The sequence below is a fragment of the Chaetodon auriga genome, chromosome 7 (assembly GCF_051107435.1).
Source record: "Chaetodon auriga isolate fChaAug3 chromosome 7, fChaAug3.hap1, whole genome shotgun sequence".
Lineage (NCBI taxonomy): Eukaryota > Metazoa > Chordata > Actinopteri > Chaetodontiformes > Chaetodontidae > Chaetodon > Chaetodon auriga.
The window spans coordinates 426,181-449,195 of NC_135080.1; the positions used below are offsets into that span (position 1 = coordinate 426,181).

At 48.5% G+C, this 23,015-nt stretch overlaps 4 protein-coding genes across 4 annotated transcripts in view; 1 reads left to right on the top strand and 3 right to left on the bottom strand.

The window, feature by feature from the left end:
- Positions 1-10,059, bottom strand: part of rpl35a (ribosomal protein L35a) — a 97,680-nt gene extending 87,621 nt beyond the window's left edge. The window contains exon 1 of the mRNA XM_076734641.1: positions 10,038-10,059. The gene's annotated coding sequence lies outside the window, so the exon portion shown is untranslated. The remainder of the gene's footprint in view (positions 1-10,037) is intronic.
- On the bottom strand, positions 391-12,593 carry pgm2l1 (phosphoglucomutase 2-like 1). The gene is made up of 14 exons (XM_076734640.1): positions 11,613-12,593; positions 8,085-8,252; positions 7,833-7,939; positions 7,590-7,674; positions 7,420-7,503; positions 6,446-6,642; positions 4,607-4,796; positions 4,098-4,195; positions 3,800-3,980; positions 3,561-3,654; positions 3,301-3,430; positions 2,252-2,441; positions 1,761-1,894; positions 391-1,643 (listed from the first exon to the last, which is right to left on the bottom strand). Exons 1-14 carry the CDS (start codon positions 11,712-11,714, stop codon positions 1,541-1,543), a joined length of 1,863 nt encoding a protein of 620 aa, XP_076590755.1. The 5' UTR covers positions 11,715-12,593; the 3' UTR covers positions 391-1,540.
- Positions 12,594-12,721: 128 nt separating this feature from the next.
- On the bottom strand, positions 12,722-15,649 carry lipt2 (lipoyl(octanoyl) transferase 2). The gene is given in 6 exon segments (XM_076734643.1): positions 12,722-13,329; positions 13,331-13,568; positions 14,221-14,347; positions 14,425-14,739; positions 14,968-15,105; positions 15,578-15,649. Coding segments are annotated over 4 exon segments (702 nt in total). The 5' UTR covers positions 14,734-14,739; positions 14,968-15,105; positions 15,578-15,649; the 3' UTR covers positions 12,722-13,301.
- A 159-nt stretch (positions 15,650-15,808) lies between these two features.
- Positions 15,809-22,233, top strand: rnf169 (ring finger protein 169). The gene is made up of 6 exons (XM_076736058.1): positions 15,809-16,136; positions 17,197-17,267; positions 17,372-17,458; positions 17,595-17,695; positions 17,848-17,938; positions 18,882-22,233. The coding sequence occupies exons 1-6, from the start codon at positions 15,839-15,841 to the stop codon at positions 20,022-20,024; spliced, it is 1,791 nt and encodes a 596-aa protein (XP_076592173.1). The 5' UTR covers positions 15,809-15,838; the 3' UTR covers positions 20,025-22,233.
- The last annotated feature ends 782 nt before the right edge of the window (positions 22,234-23,015 follow it).

Below are 23,015 nucleotides of genomic sequence, written 5' to 3' on the forward strand. Positions count from 1 at the left end.
TTGCTCCTCAGTCTTTCACTTTAACGTTTAAACAGGAAATCCAAAGCTGACCGAGGACACCTGAAAGGAGCCTGGAGACACGATGGGAAGTCATTTACGTCGATGAAGATGAGATGAAGACCTCCAGTTTTATGCTTTGTAACAACATGAAGGGACGTTTTAACGTGTTCAAAGATGAAACATGACTCAGCAGCAAATATATAATAAAAGTAAAATGTGACGCCTGAAGAAAGTCTGTACACAATAAAGCTGCAGAAAAACTGAAATATTGTCTCATGAATGTGTTTTAGAGATTTTTACATGAAAATATCATTTTGATAAAAGCGCAAAGCGTCAGAAGGAAAAAGCCGACTGCTCTGATTTCATTGCAGCTGAGAAAAACACGTCTGAAACATTTTCTGCAGTTTTTATTGGCGGATTGTCAAAGAACCACGTTAACAGAAGGAACAGAGAAATAACAGACAGAGCGCTCACTCCCGTTCAAAAACTGAACACTAAAACAGATTCAGCAGACTGAACAGCTTTAACGGACTCCACCTGTCGCTCCACCTCAAACACCTCCACCCACATAAATATCTTTAATCTCTGCAGTATAAAAATAAATACGATCAGCTTCAACATTCAGCTAAACATCAACACAAAGACGACAGACGAAGGCGAGGAAGAGACGTTTCCCATTTCCACTCATGTACGGAAGCTCGTCCACGACAAAACTGCTGAGCGGAAAAACAAAGTCGCACCAAAACCGAAGACATTCAGTTTACTGTCACACCAGGAGAAAAAAGCCGCAGGTTTTCACCTTTCAGAAGCTGGAATCAGACAATTTTTGGCTTTTTTGCTTGAACAAGTAACTTAATTATTAAATTGGTACAAAATGATTTTCTGCCCATCGACACGTGAATGAATGAACTGATAGTCTAAGTGTAATAAGTTTAATGAGCTGAAAGAGGGTCAGAGAGTCCAGAACAGCTTCAGGAGACAAACCCACTACAAGTCCCAGAGTGCTTTGCTGTAAGAACCATCCAGTCAGAGTGCAGGTGATGGTGAGATGAAGTTAGAGGTTAAATTTAGGATCAGGATCAACTGAGGACAGTTTGGATCTCCAAGTTTTTTTACTTTAAGGGAAGACGAGTTATTTTTAGACTTTTTTAATTATTACATTTTAAATTTTACGAGCTGGAAGTTTTGACTTTCATCTCCATGAGACGTTTCACCAAACGACGTTGGACTTTGAGTGAAAGTGAATGTGTTTGGTCACTGATGAGCTTCCATACGACGGACTTTATGTCTTTCTTTGAAAACAAACGCTGCGGTTCAGCCGCCTCCTTTCTTTACTAACTATGAAAACTTTAATCCGTCCCTGACAACCAATCACAATCGAAGACAAACAACCACTCTCTGGTTGGACTCTGTTTACCCATCATGCTCTCTGCTGTGCGATCATGAATTCATCTACTGATTGGACTCCTCTACAAACAGGACAGGAAGTGACATCAGAAGAGGAAACAGCTGCGGGGGACCAGGTGCGTGGGAGGCGGAGCTACAGACAGCGGCGAATCAGATTGTTCCTCTCGGGTTCGAGGAACTCGTCCAGCACAGCGGCCGTGACCTTCCTGAGCTCCTCCTCCAGCCTGGACACCTCACTGCAACACAGAGACGGCAAGATGATGTCACCGAGACCACGCCCACACCGCCATTAAAGTTTACTGAGGTCAGGACGTGTGTGTGTGTGTGTGTGTGTGTGTGATGGGTCAGCTGACCTGCTCCCCGGGGAGGCGCAGTACTCGGTGTAGTATTTGATTTTGGGTTCGGTGCCGCTCGTTCTCAGCGTGGCCACGACGCCATTCTGTAGCGTGAAGGTGATCATGTGACTGCTCTTCGTCACAGGAAGTACCTTCACAGGAAACACACACAGAGGAAAGTACGTGAGTACATTTACTCAAGTACTTCATACTCGTACTTCACTGCAGTTCGCACACGTCTTCTGTCTTTTTGTCTTTTCTACACTTCAGAATCATCAAGAAACGAGACAAACGTTCACAGACGAACACGAGGCAGCCAATCAGGATGGACTGTTCCTGAGCGGTGGACTGCAAAGTGACTGAAAACTGACTCATCGATCAATCGATCAATCGATCACCACTTCAAGTTTTAAAAATAGTTTCTGAAAATGAAACCAAATGACTCTGAAGACGAGTTCAGTCTGAAGACAAGGGGACTCTCTGCTGTCCACGCAGACGGGGACACTTACAGATCTGAGGTCAGGCTGGCTGCTGTCGTATCCCGTGGTTACGTCTCTGACGTGGACGATCTGGACGCCGCCGCACGTCTTTGGGTACGAACCTTCGCCCTCGAAGTTCCTGATCCGGTTGAAGATCTTCTGGATGGTGGGGGGGTCGTTACAGACCACGTAGGAGGTTTTAGAGACGTGATAACCGTACCTGGAGACAGGAAGTCATAACAGACACGACTGTCAAAATAAGAGAGAAGAAGAAGAAAAGCATTCAGTGGTTTCACATGAACATTTAGTCTGTGTTTCATTCAGAAGGAGGCTCAGAACTAATAATATAAATATAAATATAACTCGATTTTATTCTGGATCCTGTTTTACTGACAGATCGTCCAGCGTGGGTTCAATAAAGTTTTATCTTAAGATATGAAGAAGGACCTCACAGTCCAGACTGAAACTCAGGAGTTCGCCCTCGAGTGGTGGAAACGATGAACTGCACGTTTAGTCTGTTCGGTCTCTTCAGGTGATGATTAGTTCATGTCATGATGTATATTTAATGCTGGTTGAACTGCAGTTTGGGGAAATTAACTCTGCATTAAATCTGAGGATTCAGTCTTGATGTTCTTCTAGATTCAGGTCTAAGATTCAAGTCTCACATGAACAAGCTCACCAAAGCTTCATTATTTCAAGCCGACTCGATGACTGTAACGCTCGATTTACTGACTTCCAGAAGAAAAACTGAGTCTTCAGCTCATGAACCAGAACCAGGAGCAGAGACCACATGAGTCCACTTTGGGACTGACTTCCTGTAACATTCAGGACTGATTTTAAGGTCCTCCTCCTCGTATACAAAGATCTTAATGGACTAGGACCAAACATGGCGTACTCCCTCCTTCATGATTTGCCTTGCAGAACTCTGTGATCATCTGCTGCTGGTCTACTGGATGTTTCCAGAAACAGTAAAAAGCAGCAGCTGTGCTTCTGACCGACTTCTCAAACATCAGCTTTGTGTTTTAAGTGCGTCTGCAGATGAAGCGTCACCACACAAAGCTTCTCTGCTGGAAACGTACGTCTGGTAGATGTTGTGCAGCTGCTGGTTCAGACTCAAGTCCTTGTTGTGGAGGTAAGCGGCCATTTCAGCCACGACCACCGCCGCGCTCACGCCGTCTTTCTCAGGGACCAAGCTGCCACACAGGAAACCTGAAGTCATGAAAACACGAGAAGAAGAAAAGAAAGTTTGAAGAATGTTTCTTCTGTTGGTCGACAACAAGTCAAATAACCGTAGAAACAAAGATCAAAGGAACAACGTGGACCTCGTCCAGACCCTCACCGATCGACTCCTCGAAGGAAAAGATGACTGTGCTTCCTGTTTTGGAGAGTTCGTGTATTCTGTTCCCGATCCACTTAAACCCGGGAAGAGTTTCCTGTGGAACACAGACAGCAGACCACCACCGTCATCTTCATCTTCATCATCATCATCACTCACCTCACATCAGTCCTGACTACACGGACAGACTGTTTGGTCACATTAGTGGCCGTGTTTCTTGATTCTTTGCGGTGACCTCTGACCTCAAAGCAGAATCCCTCGATGCGAGCGAAGGCCTGCAGGATCTTAGAGGAGACTGTGGTGGCCAACATGTAGACCTTCTGACAGTCTGCAGGATCCGGATGAGCCTCCTTCCAATTAAAGAACATCCACCAACCCAACAGAGCCGCCAGCTCGTTACCTGTGAACACCTTCCAACCGCACCTGTCAAACAGATACAGGTGAACTACAGCTGCAACATAGGTAAACCACACCTGTAACTCGAGTAAGCTGCACCTGTCGTGCTGCAGTCCACTGTGGAGGCTTTGAACAAATAGTTACCCGTCAGACTTTTCTGCCACAGCCAAACGGTCGGCGTCAGGATCCGTCGCCAGAACAATCTGAGCGTTTTCCTTCTTGGCCAGAAGAAGAGAAAGCTCCTGGAGGACAGAAGAAGAAAATGACTGATTATCAAAGGTCCAGCGTGGAGGGTTCAGGGGATCTACAGGCAGATAATCAACATAATATTCATAATCGTGTTCTCATTAGCTTACAGTCAGCCCTTCATATCTACAGAGGGAGCGGGTCCTCTTCCACGGAGCCCACCATGTTTCTACAGTAGCCCAGAACAGACAAATCAAACACTGGCTGAAAAAAGCGCATTTTGAGTTAGCTTTGTTTGCTAAGTTGGCTTAGCTTCTCCTTCAAGCTTGGGAAGGGAGGGGTACTCAATCTGCAGCCTCACCACTAGATGCCACTAAATCCTACAAACTGGACTTTCAAGAGAAAAACAGTAAATAAGTAAACTCAAGACATCACAAGGAGAACGGGAATCGACCAGTGTGACCCACCAGGACTGACTCTCCCTCCTCAGGGTTTGGGCAGCGGACAGAGGAGAAGTTGGGATCGGGGTCTTTCTGCTCAGGGACTGGGATCGGCGGAGTAAAGCCGAAGGCGTGGAAGGCCTGCTGGACGAAGACGTGTCCGACCCCGTGGAACGACGAGTGGACAAACTTCAGTGGACAACTTTTGTTCAGATCTCTGAGAGACACGAGACACACATCAGACATTCTGGCTCCTTGTTTGACCTGTGGAGGCAGAGGGAGGCCAGCTCCTCATCACGTTACATTCCTTTGGCATGACGCTTGTGTCGAAAGCAACTTACAATAAGTGCATTCAAACTCAAGCTAGAGCTGGCTGTCACCAAAACTTCCAAAGTGTAAACCTCCAAAACAAACTGAGAACTGCATCACAAGTGCTGAAGTGGCAGTTTGGAGTGTTAACATGCCGTGTGGAAAGGTGGTTTTCAGCCTGCAGCACAAGACGTACCATGACTCTGATATCCTGACTTCAGTGGGGACTTCATTCTACCATTGTCAGCTCAGAACGAAGACCAAAGTTCAGAGGTAGGATGGAGCAGTTCACATCCTAGAGACTAGCTGTGGAGGTCTGAGGTCTGGAGACTAGCTGTGGAGGTTTGAGGTCTGGAGACTAGCTGTGGAGGTTTGAAGTCTGGAGACTAGCTGTGGAGGTTTGAGGTCTGGAGACTAGCTGTGGAGGTTTGAGGTCTGGAGACTAGCTGTGGAGGTTTGAAGTCTGGAGACTAGCTGTGGAGGTTTGAGGTCTGGAGACTAGCTGTGGAGGTTTGAGGTCTGGAGACTAGCTGTGGAGGTCTGAGGTCTGGAGACTAGCTGTGGAGGTTTGAAGTCTGGAGACTAGCTGTGGAGGTTTGAGGTCTGGAGACTAGCTGTGGAGGTCTGAGGTCTGGAGACTAGCTGTGGAGGTTTGAAGTCTGGAGACTAGCTGTGGAGGTTTGAGAAGTCTGGAGACTAGCTGTGGAGGTCTGAGGTCTGGAGACTAGCTGTGGAGGTCTGAGGTCTGGAGACTAGCTGTGGAGGTTTGAAGTCTGGAGACTAGCTGTGGAGGTTTGAGGTCTGGAGACTAGCTGTGGAGGTTTGAGAAGTCTGGAGACTAGCTGTGGAGGTTTGAGGTCTGGAGACTAGCTGTGGAGGTCTGAGGTCTGGAGACTAGCTGTGGAGGTTTGAAGTCTGGAGACTAGCTGTGGAGGTCTGAGGTCTGGAGACTAGCTGTGGAGGTTTGAAGTCTGGAGACTAGCTGTAGAGGTCTGAGGTCTGGAGACTAGCTGTGGAGGTCTGAGGTCTGGAGACTAGCTGTGGAGGTCTGAGGTCTGGAGACTAGCTGTGGAGGTTTGAAGTCTGGAGACTAGCTGTGGAGGTTTGAGGTCTGGAGACTAGCTGTAGAGGTCTGAGGTCTGGAGACTAGCTGTGGAGGTCTGAGGTCTGGAGACTAGCTGTGGAGGTTTGAAGTCTGGAGACTAGCTGTGGAGGTCTGAGGTCTGGAGACTAGCTGTGGAGGTTTGAAGTCTGGAGACTAGCTGTAGAGGTCTGAGGTCTGGAGACTAGCTGTGGAGGTCTGAGGTCTGGAGACTAGCTGTGGAGGTCTGAGGTCTGGAGACTAGCTGTGGAGGTTTGAAGTCTGGAGACTAGCTGTGGAGGTTTGAGGTCTGGAGACTAGCTGTGGAGGTTTGAAGTCTGGAGACTAGCTGTAGAGGTCTGAGGTCTGGAGACTAGCTGTGGAGGTCTGAGGTCTGGAGACTAGCTGTGGAGGTCTGAGGTCTGGAGACTAGCTGTGGAGGTTTGAGAAGTCTGGGAATTGCTTCGTCCTATTACCTGTGGAAGCAGAGGGAGGTGAGCTCTTCCATGTAGAAGCTGTTGATCTGGGTCAGGGGGTCAGTTCTCAGGGAGCAGCTCTCCACCAGCTCCTCGTCCCAGCAGGAGGAGCTCCAGGGTTCCAGCTGCTCCTCAATACTCCGCAGGATCTCCTTGTCATGAGGTGAGGAGATCTGAGCGCCATTACACCAGTACACCTGCAGAGGGCGACACAGACCTGATGTCATCAGGGAGGATTTCTAAACTCACACCAGAAGAACTTGATGAACGTGTGAATGAATGATCGCGTACATGAATACACAGAAAACTGTGGCGGTAGATAAAGTTTCGGTGTCACTAAATCCACTTTTTATCATACTTCTACTCTGGACCGTACGATTGTGAAACAGGTGTTCGGTTCTTTGTGTAATCACCTGGTGATTCATCTGAAAGGGGATTCAGAGGGAATCTACTGGCAGAAATAGAACATAATATCCATAAGTCTGTTCTCATTAGAGGATCATCAGCTGAAAATCAATGTTCGTTATCTTAGAATGAGGTCTTTTCCAGTTCCGACGGCAGGACCAGGACGGACCTCTGATCCACAGGTCCAAACGGGTCCAGTTCATCCCAGAACTCGACAGGTGTTCTGTCATATTCATGTTGATTGATGTGCTTCTCAGTGAAGGAGTGCGTGGACGTCGAGTGCTCTTCTCTGAGCTGATACTTCAGTTCCTGCCTCCGTCAGGTCCTCCACCAGGTCTTAACAGAGGCTTTGCTCAGCTGCTGCACCAAGAGTTTTAACCTGGAAACCTTCTTCTTAACTGTTGGCTTTTTGGTGTAAAGAAATGTTTCCTCTCTTTCTGTTTTTAACAAACTAATTTTAAAAAATAACCTTCTCCGTCACCTGTCACGCCGTAAAAAGGTGTGCAGAACATTTCGTACGAAGCGTGAGACTCTGTTGTTTAAGCCCAGCCCGACTCGCGGCGCCTCACCTTGTATCCGTTGTCGTCTTTGGGGTTGTGCGAGGCGGTGACCATCACGCCGGCCGCTGCTCCGAGCTTCTTCACGGCGTACGGCTGCAAACAAATACGCACATTAACGATAACGGCTACGCACCGCCGATGATGCAGCAGCAGGAAGTGATGCGTTAATGTTTCCCTACCACGTACGGCGTCGGGACGAACGTGGAGAAAAGATGAACAGGAACGTCTCTGCTGAGCATCACGGCAGCCGTCAGCTTCGCCAAACTGAAACACACAAACAACAACAACCATGACAGGAGCCGCTGTAAAGGCCGTCGTGTTTGTTCAGGAGTCCGGACTGAATGAGCTCTGCAGAGTCCAGTTCTGGACTCTGAACCATGAGGTCCTGGAACTGCTGAAACCACATCGAACACCGTGCTCACCGATGACTGCTGCAGCCGCTCTCCTCCTGTCCTCTCGTGTCAAAGCCAACAACCACTCCTCTGCTGCTGAAGTCTGCAAAGTACCTGGACAGGTACGAATACAAACCCTGAAGAAAGATGGAGGAACTGTTTCAAACAGCTGTTCGACTTTATGAAGGAAACAGAAAAAAGAAGCTGTTACTCTGACAGGAAGTGACAGAAACACGGCAAAGGTCCTCACATGAGGACCGTGGTGGCGCTGGTGAGTCTGACCTGCGTGGACTGGATGACGGTGAGATCGTTGATCCGGCTGAATCCGGCTCCCATCGGCGCTCGGAGTCCCGCCGTGCCAAAGCTCATCCTGCTGCAGAGTCTCGTCCTCAAGTCGTCCAGACGAGCCGCCGCCACCAGAGACTCCACCTGAGCCCGAGTCCACGGGTTCTGAGCGCAGGAGAGGAAAGGCATCAGTGAGGCATCAGTCCTGCTGCTGCACAGCGTGGATTCATCCGCCGCTGAAAAGAGTCCCAACAAAGGCTCCATCTCCTCCAGTTTGAAGAAAGACTACAGAGAGCAGCTGAGCCTCTTTACACATGAAACGAGGAAGCAAAGAACCAATGAGCTTCAGACAGGAAGTCAGTGTTCACGATACAAAATAAGAGACCCAGATGTGTTCTGACATTTTACAGATGGAAAATTAAAGTGGCAGCAACAATAAATTACGGCTTGTTAATTCAGTGTAAATCTATCGTTAATTAACTCCATCGGATGAATGTGGAAACGGTCAGCTGACTGACACAAGAAGAATGATCACTTTCAGTCACTGATCAATAAAAGCTCAAACGATTTCTGTCATCCACTGAAACTCTCTGAGTTTAGGACAAAACAAGACATGAAAACTGAAAGTTTCTGTCATTTTATAGACAAAACAATTCATCTATTGATTCAGCAATCAATCAGCAGACTAATCAATAATGAAATCAACAGTAATTTATCACTGATGTGGACAGAAGAGCTGTGAAGCACGTTTCCACATCAGAGTCGAGAGAGCAAACGAGGACTTCAGACTGAATACACCCGAGAAATGAATCACACAGCCAGTGTGTGTGCGCACGTGTGTGTGCGCACGTGTGTGTGTGTACGAGTGTGTGCGCACGTCTGTGTGCGTACGTGTGTGCGTACGTCTGTGTGCGTACACGTCTGTGTGTGTACGTGTGTGTGAGTACATGTGTGTGCGTACGTGTGTGCGTGTACGTGTGTGCGCGTACGTGTGTGTGCGTGTGTGTGAGTTCATGTGTGTGCGTACGTGTGTGCGTGTACGTGTGTGCGCGTACGTGTGTGTGCGTACGTGTGTGTGCGTACGTGTGTGCGTACACGTCTGTGTGTGTACACGTCTGTGTGTGTACGTGTGTGTGAGTACATGTGTGTGCGTACGTGTGTGCGCGTACACGTCTGTGTGTGTACATGTGTGTGCGTACGTGTGTGCGTACGTGTGTGCGTACACGTCTGTGTGTGTACGTGTGTGTGAGTACATGTGTGTGCGTACGTGTGTGCGCGTACGTGTGTGCGTACACGTCTGTGTGTGTACGAGTGTGTGAGTACATGTGTGTGCGTACGTGTGTGCGCGTACGTGTGTGTGCGTACGTGTGTGCGTACACGTCTGTGTGTGTACGAGTGTGTGAGTACATGTGTGTGCGTACCTGTGTGCGTACGTGTGTGTGCGTACACGTCTGTGTGTGTACGTGTGTGTGAGTACATGTGTGTGCGTACCTGTGTGCGTACGTGTGTGTGCGTACACGTCTGTGTGTGTACGTGTGTGCGTACGTGTGTGTGCGTACGTGTGTGCGTACGTGTGTGCGTACACGTCTGTGTGTGTACGAGTGTGTGAGTACATGTGTGTGTGTACCTGTGTGCGTACGTGTGTGTGCGTACGTGTGTGTGCGTACACGTCTGTGTGTGTACGTGTGTGTGAGTACATGTGTGTGCGTACCTGTGTGTGTGCGTACGTGTGTGTGCGTACACGTCTGTGTGTGTACGTGTGTGCGTACGTGTGTGTGCGTACGTGTGTGCGTACGTGTGTGCGTACACGTCTGTGTGTGTACGAGTGTGTGAGTACATGTGTGTGCGTACCTGTGTGCGTACGTGTGTGTGCGTACGTGTGTGTGCGTACACGTCTGTGTGTGTACGTGTGTGCGCGTACGTGTGTGTGCGTACGTGTGTGTGCGTACGTCTGTGTGAGTACGTGTGTGTGTGTGTACGTGTGTGTGTGTACGTCTGTGTGAGTACGTGTGTGTGTGTGTGTGTGTACGTGTGTGTGTACGTGTGTGTGTGTGTACGTGTGTGTGTGTACGTGTGTGTGTGTGTACGTCTGTGTGTGTGTGTGTGTACGTCTGTGTGAGTACGTGTGTGTGTGTGTACGTCTGTGTGAGTACGTGTGTGTGTGTGTGTGTGTGTACGTCTGTGTGTGTACGTGTGTGTGTGTGTACGTGTGTGTGTGTACACGTCTGTGTGTGTACGTGTGTGTGTGTGTACGTGTGTGTGTGTACGTGTGAGAGTCTTTTCCAGGCTGCTGACATTTACAGTGGAGGTCAGAAACATTCATGACCTTTAAAACTACACAGCTGTGAGGTCTCACTGTGTGTGCGTGTGTGTGTGTGTGTGTGTGTGTGTGTGTGACACACTGACATCAGACGATTCTTCTCTGGTGACTCTGAATCAAAGTGTCTCAGCTGTTCGACGGTTCAAACAGATGTTCTGATCACAGTATGAGTCCTGATTGGTGGGACTGATCCTGACCCTCCTGAGGCTGCACGTACCTGCTACCTGGCCGAGTGAGGAGGTTCAGGTGATGGCGTGGGAAAGTTTAAATGTTTGTTAAATGCTTCTGTGAAGGACTCGAACTATGGAAGTAAATACATTTGCATTGTTAAAGGAGATGTTTTCCAGACCAGCTTTAAAATGTAAACCACATGAGCATGAACATGGACTCCTGTGGACTCATGTGGACTCTGTGTGGGAGGTGAAGCAGCAGGTGGATGTTAAACTGGTGGATCTGAGCATCATCCAACTGGTTCAAACTGGTGTTCAGAGGAAAATGTCTGATGTGGAAGATGAATCCTGGCTGGCTGACGGAGGGAGACGGCAGGAACTCCACTGACTGTCACAGAACAGCTGAGTCATACTTCATCAAAGCGGACTCCCGTCACGACCCAGACAGCCGCGGGGGCTCCGACCCGCCTGCCCACTGGCCTGCAGGTCCGCACTGCGGCCAGCACTCACTGAACCAGCCCACACGCCGCTGTGTCGACGCTCAGAAATCCCCTTTAAATCCTTGCAATTCTATATTAATTGCATGATGACCGTTTATACCAACAAGAAGCATTATTCTGCATGTTCTCTGCAGTGATTTGTTCTAGCCCAGCGGCTCTTGTTTAAATATTTTTGATATTTTTTAGCTGCTGCGTCTGACGCTCCTGCTCGCCTCCGACACCGCGGACCTCAGCAGAGGACGAGGGGGCACAGATCGTTAAGTTTCTCTGTGATGATGTTAAGTTTTACTTTACCAAATAATGACTGAGCCGATTTTACCAGACGACCATATAGATCTTTGAAATACGGAATAGTTGGTCAGTATTATTACATGTGTTTACCAAGAAGCGATGTCTTTTTAAAATGTTGGATTTTCCAATGAAGTTTGGTGTGAAGTTCCTTCACACTGTCTGACACCTCCAGCAGCACAGACAGGGCTCACGTTGGCTTCCCAGCTGCTTATCACCACGCCCTGACAGACAGACAGACACTCACCTTGTCCCAGGTCAACCACTGGTACACCGCCTTGTCCAGCTGCGGGTCGCCGGTGCTTTGGCACCGTGAGTTGGCGTTCGGGTCCCCGTTAACGTCTCCCATGCTGACAGAGGTTAGCTGCTAACAGTGAGTGACCTGCAGCGGGGCCATTCAGCAGTAAATTAGCACTAAGCTAAGCGGCTCCGGTGCGAGGTGACACCGCGCTAGCTCCCAGGTGTTAGCTGGTCCGGCTCCTGGACCAGACACGCATCTCTGTGATATGGCTGCTGCCGCTCGACTCTCCTGCTCCAAATATCAGCCTGAAACTCAACACACCAGCCTAACGTTAGCTACACGCTACACTACAGGCGCTGGAAGCCGATAGCAGCCGGCTAAACACATGCTAACCGAGTGCGTCGCTCCGTAAATATTCCTCCATAAAGTTACATGAGACACAAATATTAAGTTCATAAACACCGTCAAGTCACGTAGTGGCAACAAACTACACTTCCGGTCTCCATCTATAAAATAAAACTCACGTTGTCGTGCACGTTTCTGTCGAGTGATACAAAATGAACACAACATTGCTTTTTCACGAGGCAACAGATTTTATGCTATGAAATATTTTACAGCGAACACGATCAGGACTGACAAGCGGCTCATTCAGGCATGAACGTGTGCCTAAACTTGAAGAACAGAATCCCAACTTCCGGTCAAGTTTTGTATCTGGCCAGCAGACATTCATTGTTTCTGTCCACATTTTTAAATATCTGACCCATTGAAGGAAATAACTGTTTGTTCAGCAGTTAAATGCTCCACTATGTTCGCCAGCTCCTCTGTGAGCTGTGGATTTATCAGGGCTTGTTTGATCGATTGTCAATATTAACAAAGACTTTGAAGGACTCACATAATGCAGAATGAAAAGAACACCGAGTGTTACTCTTGTTGTTCTTGCTCGTATCATTCATACCTCTGTGGAGGTGTCAAACTGCATCGTGTGATGTGGTTTGGGGGTAGAGGTTGGTGGTCCAATGCCCTGGTCCTCCTGTCCACGTCATGGTGTCCTCAGCAGCACTGAGCTGAAGAATTACAGCCAGTCAAAGGTGGTGTAAACCAGATCAGACTGTGGAAACCAGATTTCAGTGTTTATTGAACAGGTGTAGAAACAAACGAGGCCTTCCGGCTTCAGTCGTATTCCTTTAGTCCATTAAGTCTTTCAGCCTTTCCTGATGACGTCATTAGGATATTTTAAAGGATAATGAATGGACTTTATTATAATGAGGTATTTTTTTTAGATTGGTTCTGGTACTGTTTGAGAAACCCTTAAGCCTTAAGGTGTATTGGAGCCTTAACCAGACCTTTAAAGGGCCTCAGTGTTTTTTTATTAAGGTGTAAACTGAGGGATAGCTTCAATGATTTTTGGGGTGTTTTAACCATTAAAAAGCCAATTATTAGAAGCCAGTACTGATCTATTAAGTGGCCCTGAATTTGTACTCAACCCCATAAAATTTACCTGAACCTGAGCCTGAGATGAAAAGTCAAGGTCATTTCAAGGTATTCAGAGTTACCTTTAAAGGTACTCCGTGAACCTGAGAGGGGTTCAAGGACCTTCTAAACAGACAAGACACGACATTTAAATGTAGCCGTCATCTGTTTGGACACACAGAGATGAAACGGATGAAAAGTGTCTCCATGTTTTAATGTCTGCTGTCACTTTCTACGCTGATGATCCTCCGCCGTCCTGATCACCTTCAGGTGTTTGTCCGTCTGCGAGCCGACAGCTGAACTGATCTCTGAAGGCGTCCAGCAGGTGAGGAACGACTTCCTCCACGCCGACGTCTCTCTGCAGCTCGGCGCTCAGCGACGTCACTCCTTTGCCTTCGATACCACACGGCACGATGTGGCTGAACCACGACATGTCGGTGTTACAGTTCAGAGCCAAGCCGTGAGACGTGACGTAGCGTCCACAGTGGATCCCTGGAAAGACACGACATTCAAGACTTTTCAAGGAAACAGCCTTGAAACAGGGATCAGGTGTAAAAGCAGATTGACAATAACTGAATGAACGAGATGAAGAACAGACGGTTATTCCACCTGGAAACATTAAGACGTCCTCCCATTTCAAACAGACTCCATATCAAACAGGACAGATTACTGACAGCTGTGCTCATATTTTCTCCTTTTTGACTGCGTGAGGACGGAGCGTCACAGTTGGACACAGATTTTAACCCCGAACTGGTCCCTCTGGACTTCTTCAGAACAGATCGGTTGTTGTTCAAGGTCACAGTGTCAGATTAGTTCCTGATCAATCAATGATCTGACTGTCGGGTGATCAGTTAGATGTGTTGGTTGGTGTTTGCTGTCAGTTAAACTGTCGTGAGCTTGTTTTAAAATGATTTTAGTGGTTTTTACATGTTAATGTCGTCTGAGCCGACCTGTGTCACTGTCTGTCTCTCTTCTGTCAACACCGCTGAGGATTTATTGGTGTTGTTTGAAATAAAGTGTTTCAGAACCATCAGTTCCGTCTTCACATTCAGCGTCTGTTAACAAACCTAAACCAGAGGTTCAGGGAAAGACCCAAAACTGATCCTGCAGGAGGCCCAGTGACAGAGAGGCTGAGCGTTCGTACCGATGGCACAGATCTTGTTGTCTCCGACCCAAACTCCAGTGTGAGGAGACGTGGATGCTTCGATGCCGAACCTGCTGCAGACGGAGATGATGGTCTTCTCCAGCTCACAGACGTACCAACGAACACTCTGGGGAACCACATGTGACATTAACACAGGACCGCTCACACTGAACCACATTAAAGTCAACAAGAAACCATTCAGACCTTCTTAAAACTGGTCAGATTCAGCACCGGGTAGCAGACCAGCTGTCCCGGCCCGTGGAAGGTGATGAGTCCTCCACGGTTGGTGCGGTGCACCTCAGCCCCCAGCAGACGGAGGCGGTCCAGAAGGGGGGCTGGGTAAGGTTTGTGTCGGATCCCGGTGGTGTAGACCGGCGGATGCTGACACAACAGCAGAGCGTGAGCCGGACCGGACCGGTGCTGGTTCACGTAGACCTGCTGCAGCCGCAGAGCCTCCTGATAGGAGACCAAGCCCAGACGGACCACCTCCACCACCGGCCTGCTGCCCTGCATCCAGGACTAGAACCAGAACCAGGACAAAGTACACAAAGTTTGAGTTAACGCTGAGGCTTCCCGTACATGTCCGCCATAGCTGTGACCTGAGTGTGCTGTCACAGAGAGGCTGAGGACAGAGAGGAGAGCCGCTGAAGCTCTTTGACCTCGACTCAAACTTCAGCTCAGACTCCCTGAAGCTTCGCGGGTTAAATCTCCTCAGTTTCATCCGGTTCGACGTTAAATCTCTTTTACCTCTTTGAATCCACCGTTCAGCGCTCAGATCTCCTCCTCTACCCGCTCCGCTCACTGTGCGCCGCCATTGTTGTTATTCACGTCTTCTTCGACGGTGAAATCGGTCCATTTCCCTTTTTCTCAGCACTCTGCTGCCACCTGCCGACCGGAAATAAAATCATTTTACAATAAACTGGAAAAGTAGGTTTTATCCCTGAGAAATATATGTATTTAAATATGTATTTATTGTCTCTATGTCCACACTTAATTTGATCTGATTTGTATATTTATTTATGTCTTGATTTAATTTGTCTGTAACTGTTCGTTTTTCTCAACCAAAAATGCTGCGTTCAAGAGCAATCGATACCTCCAACCTTTAAAAAGAACCCCTAAAACAACCGATAACACTTTGCAATGTGGTAGTGAACAAAATGAAAGAGAAGAAACTAATCTAATCCAACATAGCTGTAATGCACAATGAATTCATGGTTATTAATAATGATCTACTTTATACACTGATGTATGGAGACGATACAAAACAAACAAGTACAGTATCAAAAATCTGTTTAGAAAACATCCGTCAGTAATTGACGCTGACGCTCAGGTGTCGTGTGTTCGCAGGTAGACCTACCTGTAAATACACAGAGAGTCTTTGGGGGCTGAACCGAACCGTTTCACGTGTCCTGTTACTGCTCTAAGTCCTCACGTACACATACGAAAATTCCTAAATTTCCAATTGTTCTGAATCATCCACGGTGACGTACGGCGTGTGGGCGGGGCTGGAGGTCCGGCACCGCCCTCCACGGGCCGCAGCCAGGACGACTTGGTTCGGCGGCGGCAGGGCGGGGTTTGTTTTGAGAGCGGACCGGAGAGAGAAGACTCACCAGGGAAGATGGCGACCGCAGGGTCCGCCGAACGGCCTGCCAGACCGGGTAGCGCTGCCGCCGGCAGGCACCGGACCGGGTCCGGGCACGGGGTCGGGTCCGAGTTCAGCCCGCCGGAGAACGAGGCGAAGAAGTGCTTGTTGTGCGCGGAGGGGCAGCCCGGCGGCAGCCCGCCCTGCGGACACCCGGCCTGTCCGCTCTGCCTGGCCCAGAGACGGTCCGGCAGTGAAGAGCGGCTCCGGAGGAGCAGTGACCCCGAGAGGAGCAGCAGCAGGCCGGGCAGGAAGGACTGCGACAGCCGAAGAGGTCGGTGTGTTTACCGAGGAAAGTACAGCTCCCAATCCGCTGTGTCAGCACCACCGCGGGCTGTTTGTTTTACAGAACAACGGCCAGAAAAGCAGAAAAGCAGAGTTTAAGTGTTAAGCTGAACTTTATTGTGAGTTTAAGTGTCGCAGCAGGAGGCCGGAGGAGGTGATGGAGGTCTGACAGGTAAAAGTGGCTGAACTCAGATCAGTTTCCGTGAAGGCAGCACTGAAGTCTGTTTTCTATGGATGGAGTTTTGAACGAAGCTGCTGAAGCAGAAACTGACCTCCAGTCAGCTGAGTTAGCCCCAGATCAGAGAGACTGTCTGAAAACTGACCTCCGTGTTCGCTCCTCTGGTCTCTGATCTGCCTCATTCATGGACAGGTAAACGGCTGCAGGTAGAAAACTGGGGTCTTTTCTGTGTTTTGGTCAGATTTGTAACACGGTCTCGTGATGGAGGACTTGTCCAGACATGTACATGTGTAGGAGGAGCTGATTAACGGCAGTAGTAGTAGTAGTAGTAGTAGTAGTACTTGTTCTTGTCTTCGTCATCACGTCTTTAAATGACTTCAGCTCCTGTAACAGTTTAATCAAATATGTACTTTTCTTATATCAATGACACTTGGAGAATCTTAAATCTGCAGATTCTTCTTCTGCAGTTTTTTCTGATTTAACAAGAATCATCATGAGACAGTGTGAATCTGATTTTAATGTGCCGTTTAACCCTTTAACGTCTCGTCTTTAACCTCTCGGAGTGTGTTAGGACTGACAGTTTTTGGCGAAGCGCTTTGATTTTCCAGGTTTTTAATTCACTGAATGAACCAGAAGAAGTCTTCGGTGTCTGCGTCTTTCAGCTTTCATCTCCGTCTCAGTTGATTTTACAGAAGACGTCTCATGACGTGTGTCAGTGCTGGTGATTCATACTGTGACAGAAGGTTTTATTCATCGGAGCATTATTCACTGAGTTTTAAAGACGTATCTGACTGAACTGGACTCCTGAGTTTCAGTTTCGTCTCGTGCTGTTGTGTTCAGATGAAGTTATTCGTTCTTTTTGTCTCCTCAGAGTTCTTCGTCTCTCCTGCTCTCATCCCAAAATGTTCAGACGCTTTATCGGCACCGAGCGGGAAGCACAAGGTGAGTTACTGACTGTCAGTGAAGGCATCATGTGAAGCCTCTGTTCACTCTGTTGGGTCTTCAGACTGAATCCGGTTCATAACTGACTGTCTGTTGTGTTTCAGTTGCTGCTGTTTGAGGACAGAGAGGACGTGAAGAGGAGGAACTCTCTGACCTGTAAAGACGAATCAGTCCGGCGCGATGAAGAGCCTGTAAGTCTGGATTAAAGTCCTGGCGGTTGTGAAAGGACTCAGCTGCCAGTTTCAGATGGATCTTTAAGCCCAGCTCAGTGTTACAGTTTGGGTCTCTACAGGTTCAGATGAGTTTTAAAGTTGCTGTTTTTCTCAGGGGGTTCTGTCCGACTCAGAGAACGAGGAGCCGATCAGCAGGAGGATCAGAAACATCTCGGCCTTCATCAGGAAAACCAAAAACTGCGCAGCCTTCACTGGGTGAGCGGAACGAGTCCGTCTGCGTCACCAGCGTTGGTATTATGACACCTGAAAGCCTGTCAGACCAGCTCGGGGGCACAGAAGCTCGGCTGGCAGACGGTACTTTCAGGGCTGAAGCCGTCTGACCTCTGACCTTTGTTTGTCTTCCTCAGCGGCTCTCAGAGGAGTCAGAGCTGCACTGACCCGGTGGAGGACGGAGGAGGGAAGCTGAAGGTCGTCCCCCAGCCGGCGCTGATGGACAGAGTACGTTACACCACCCGTGGAGCTGATGTGGAGAGTAAATTGTGCAACGAACCGACCCCCGGGTCGTCCGGTCGCTCCTCCCTCTGAGGTTCATGGAGTGCAGGTCGTTGACGGTTTATGAGGACAGTTTTTTACTTGCAGCCATAAAGATTTTCAGGAGGTTCTTTGACGTAAAGCTTTAGGTGTTTAACTGACTCCAAACCAAAACGGCATCATTGTATCGTCATCATCAAAATTAAATTAGATCCCATCAGCGAGTGTGTGAACACAGGGTGAACGTGCAGGACTTCTGCATACCTGCTACATATTGTGTCCACGTAGACTCTACAAGAAGCTGCACGAGACACCTGCACACGTGAGGCGTCCTGTGCATGAACAGAACTGCTCACGTCTGGCTGCTCGTTTGTCTTCATGCCGTTTTAGGAGGGAGACATCTTGTGAGGTTCGTTTCAGGTGTCTGATCGTTGTAAAGCTTCTTGTGATTGGACGGTTTTGCTTGTCGTTGAAGGACAGGTTCACCTGTTTCCGGGTCAATGTTAAATCAACATTCAGGTGTTAGTGCGATTGTTCTGCTGTTGCATTGGCGTGTTTGAGCGTGTTCGTGCCTTTAGTTTAAGGCTAGTATTGATCGGCTGATGTTGTACCATCAGTGCAGAGCAGCAGTTGAACTGCTGTCAGCTGGTGTCCTGGAGCTTCACAAAGCCTCGATGTATGATGAGTTCAGACATTTGAAGCTCCTCGTTTGGATCTGAGGCTCCCCAAAAAAATGAAGGCGCTGCTTTGTCCAAAAGCCTCTATCGTAGAGGCCTCATGATTGAGTCTGTGGTGTGTTTTGCTTTAGTTTCATGCATGTTCTGGTCTTCCCATTGATCTAAAAAGTGTCTGAACACCTTACAGGCTTCAGGCTTCTTTCAAACGTTATTTCTGTCCTCTTGTTCGTCAGGTTGGGATCAGTCACAGCTACACAGCAGGAATCCTCCTCGCCTCTGAGAACAGTCGCTCGGTCTCGGCTCCCATCACCGCCCCCGACCGGAGGCTCACCTGGCGAGCTGTCGTCTCGTCATCATCGTCATCAACTCCTCTGGGCCTTCCTCCTCCCAGACCCGAGCGCTCGATCAGCCCCGAAAGCAACGACAGCATCTCCGAAGAACTGAACCACTTCAAACCCATCGTCTGCTCCCCATGCACGCCGCCCAAACGACTACCGGACGGGCGTCTGATGGAGCCCACCATAGTGAAGTCCACGCCCAGGAATCTGACCCGCGGCCTGCAGAAGGCCACCAGCTATGAGGCCAGTCCTGCTGTCCTGCAGAAGTGGAGGCAGATTGAACTCGATCGCCAGAGCCTCAAAGTGAACTCCAAAGCGACGCTGACGAGCCCCGTCAACGAGCTCCACAACAAGGCTGGCGGGTGTGAGGACGGCGGCGGGGGCGCAGCAAAGACTCGCCAGTCCCCAGTGGGACGAGATGGAGAAGGAGTGATGGCTGTCAACAAGAGGAGGCTGCTTTTCGACCCTCCAGACACCGACCCCCTCCAGAAACAGTCTGTAAAGATCCGGGTCCCTGCAATCCGCTACAGCGGCGAGGCGACGTTCAGAGGAAGTTCAGACTTTGAGCCGGCAGTCGGCGCTCCCGAATCCTGCAGCGGAGGAACATTTTTTAGTCGAAAACAGTCGTTCTCACCGTACACTAAGAACTCTGGTTTCCAGTCGTGTAAATTAGTGCCAAAGGACTCGCAAAGTCCAAGGAAGGAGTCCGACAGTAGCCTCCACAACCAGTCTACCTCAAGGAGGGGCAAGAAGAGGGACCAGAAGACCAAACATCTAGACTCGGAGCGGGACTCAGACCTGAAGAGGAGCCGGTCGGTCGGCCAGGAGGCCTTCGACGAGCGGTACATCTGTCAGATCCAGCAGGAGCGTCAGGACAGAGCACTCGCCCTGAAGCTGCAGAGACAGTTCGACCTGGAGAACCAGACTGTCAACCGCAGGAGGAGCCCCGACACGTACTTCCTGCGGTCCTGGATGTCCAATCAGAACCGCAGGAGGCGTGGCCTGAGGAGATCCAGACGAATCAACAAGAAGCACTAGAGAGGAGTCGCTTGCTGACTCAGCACAAAGATGGACAGGAAGAGGTTCATATATGCAAAGTGAGGACAGGTGAAGGATTAATGAATGTTTTACACGACCGTTGTCTCAACAGCAGACCGGAAACAGCCGTCAATAAAATGCTGTTGAGGAAAAGGTCAGAAATCCTGAAACTGAACATTTCTTCCAAACATTGTCTGATTTTCACATCTTTTCACCAGCAAATCACCAAAACTGACTGAAAGAATCAGTTGCAGCCTGAAACCTTAGCAGTCCAGCAGGATTCACCTGATCTACAGGAGCAAAACAAGTGGATGTTCGACCTTATTTTGGACATTTAATAGATGGAACAATGAATTGACCAATCAAACAAGCCATAAATCGACACCAATAGAGACAAAACTTGGCTGGCACCATTCATGTGGATGAAGCAGTTGCAGGCCTGTGGTCGGTTCCCCGTAGACCATCATCAGAGCCAGAAACCAGTTCTCCTGTGCTGCCATCACACTTCCTGGTCCAGGTTTTCTTTGTGTCGCTTTCATTCATTGATATGATCTAAAAGAATAAAGCTCTTAAAAGCAGATTTTGACAGTGGGACATTTTGAAGCAGCACTTCATAATTTCTTCATATTGATGGTCTAATTTGTTTTATTGGGGTCACCAACTTAAAAACCAGTGTCTGGGGTCGTTGCTGCTGAGATAGTCTCAGAGTAATTTGATTATGGTTCGATGATAATTATTCAGCTGGTGAGCTGTCAGTCAGGTCAGGAGGCCAAGCACACCTGCGACACACACACACACACACACACACACACACACACACACACACACACACACACACACACACACACACACACACCAGGTTACAGTCCTGCTTCTCCAGTCAGTTGATTTCATAAACCTGCTAACAGGTTAGCTGATGACAGAGTTTCCATGTTTCTGATTGGCTTCTTCCATGTGAGGTCTGGACTGTCAGGGGCCACTGAAGGTGTGAGGTTTCAGGGGCCACTGGAGGTCTAGGACGTCAGGACACTGTTGAGGAGCCTAAAAGTCCAGCTGAGCTGTGGGCTGAAGCAGCACCGGCAGACTAATGCAGGTCTAGACAAACCCCCCGGTTCTCCCCTGATAACCTCAAGTCCTGCTTCTTCAGCAGTTCTTCATGTGTCTCCTCCAGTATCTGCTCCCACCGGACTTACCGGTCCACCTCTGCACCTGCAGTCTTCCAGTCTGAACCTTGTCAGGCCTTGTGGATGGACTCCTTTCTGTGACTGCTGAGGATCATGGCTACTGTAGTCTTTAGAGATGTCCCACAGACCAGAACAGACCTGGATCAGGAGACTCTGTGGTCCACCTTGTGATTGGATGAGTTTTATTGGTGTTTAAAAAGCTTTCAGTACGGAAGCCCAGTGGGGCCTTTAAGACAAGGGCGAGTCTTTAAAGTTTCACATCAGAAATCGTGTTCACATGGTTGTCCATGTTCAGAGTTCTGGATCAGGACCTCCAGGATTCAGCAGATTCATAAATGATGAAACTGTTCAGTCGAAATGAAGGCAGAAGAAAAACAAACAGGTACAAATAAAAAAAGCAATAAAATAACTAAAGTAACAGGAGGGAACATGAATATAATAACAAGTATGAGTTAAAGTACTGCATTCAAAGTCCTGTGTCAGTAAAAGTACTCAGATATTACTGATGTCCTCCTTCTGAGACCTTCTTGTAACACTTGAAGGTGAAAATCAGTTTTTCTCAGCTTCACATTAAAATCACTGGCTGTGAAGTTTTCATGTGTAAATTCACTGCAGGTGTCTTAAAGGTGAAGTGTTTCCCTCTGAACTGTGTGTGAAGTATCAGAATCTGGAGGAGAACCTTGAACTGAACTTCAGTAACTGTACTTATCTCCATGTGGACATGACTTTGACTGAAACTCCTGCTTTTCATTCCTCTCTGTCTTTGGATTTCCTTCATTTTTCACTTTTCGTTTCTGTCAAAGTGACTGAATCATGTGATCAGCTGATGTTGGTGTTTATTGACAGAGCTTCTCCTCAGAGACTCTGAAGGGCTTTTCATCCTTCAGCCGATGCAGTGTGGGGGGTCGGGGGCTTTAATGCTGAGTGCCAAATGATCTGTGATGTGGAGAGTTTATGGTTCAGCGTGTCAGCAGCTGATCTGTGGCTGCTCAAATCAAGCAAACCTAAAAGAGCTGCGACGCCTCAACCAGTCTTCTGTCTTCTGTTTGTCTCTGTGCACCTCCAGAGACCTTCAGCTTTCGTTCTGTTCTGAGGCTCTGGAGCTTTGAAGCTCTGATGCTCTAAAGCTCTGATGCTTTAAAGCTCTGAAGCTGTGGAGCTCATAAGCTTTGGAGCTCTGAAGCTCCGGAGCTTTGAAGCTCTGAAACTTTGAAGCTCTGGAGCTATGAAGCTCTAAAGCTCTGATGCTTTAAAGCTCTGAAGCTGTGGAGCTGTGGAGCTTTGAAGCTCTGGAGCTGTGGAGCTCTGAAGCTTGGAGCTCTGGAGCTCTTAAGCTTTGGAGCTCTGAAGCTGTGGAGCTCTGAAGCTCCGGAGCTTTGAAGCTCTGGAGCTTCGGAGCTCTGGAGCTCTTAAACTTTGGAGCTCTGAAGCTCTGGAGGTTTGAAACTCAGGAGCTGTGGAGCTCTGGAGGTCTGAAATCTGCTGTCAGACATTTGTCTAGACCAGAAGGAACCAGAATGTTTTGTAGTGATGAATGTTAGGTCATCAGATCAGTCAGTCAGATTGCTCTGACATCTGGGTAAACCAATCGATTAATCAGCTCTACATTTCTATGTCAAAGAGTTTCTTGTTTTAACCCTCGTTAGGGTCTTCATGAGGAGGCAGGATTGAAAAGATCGGGTGAAACCTCAGCGAAAAATGCAGAAATATGAGTCGAACGTGGAAATGACAACATGAGCTGCAGCCATTAATCAATTGATCAGTCCATCGACAGGAAACTCTGATAGCTTGAAAAGGAATCATTTCA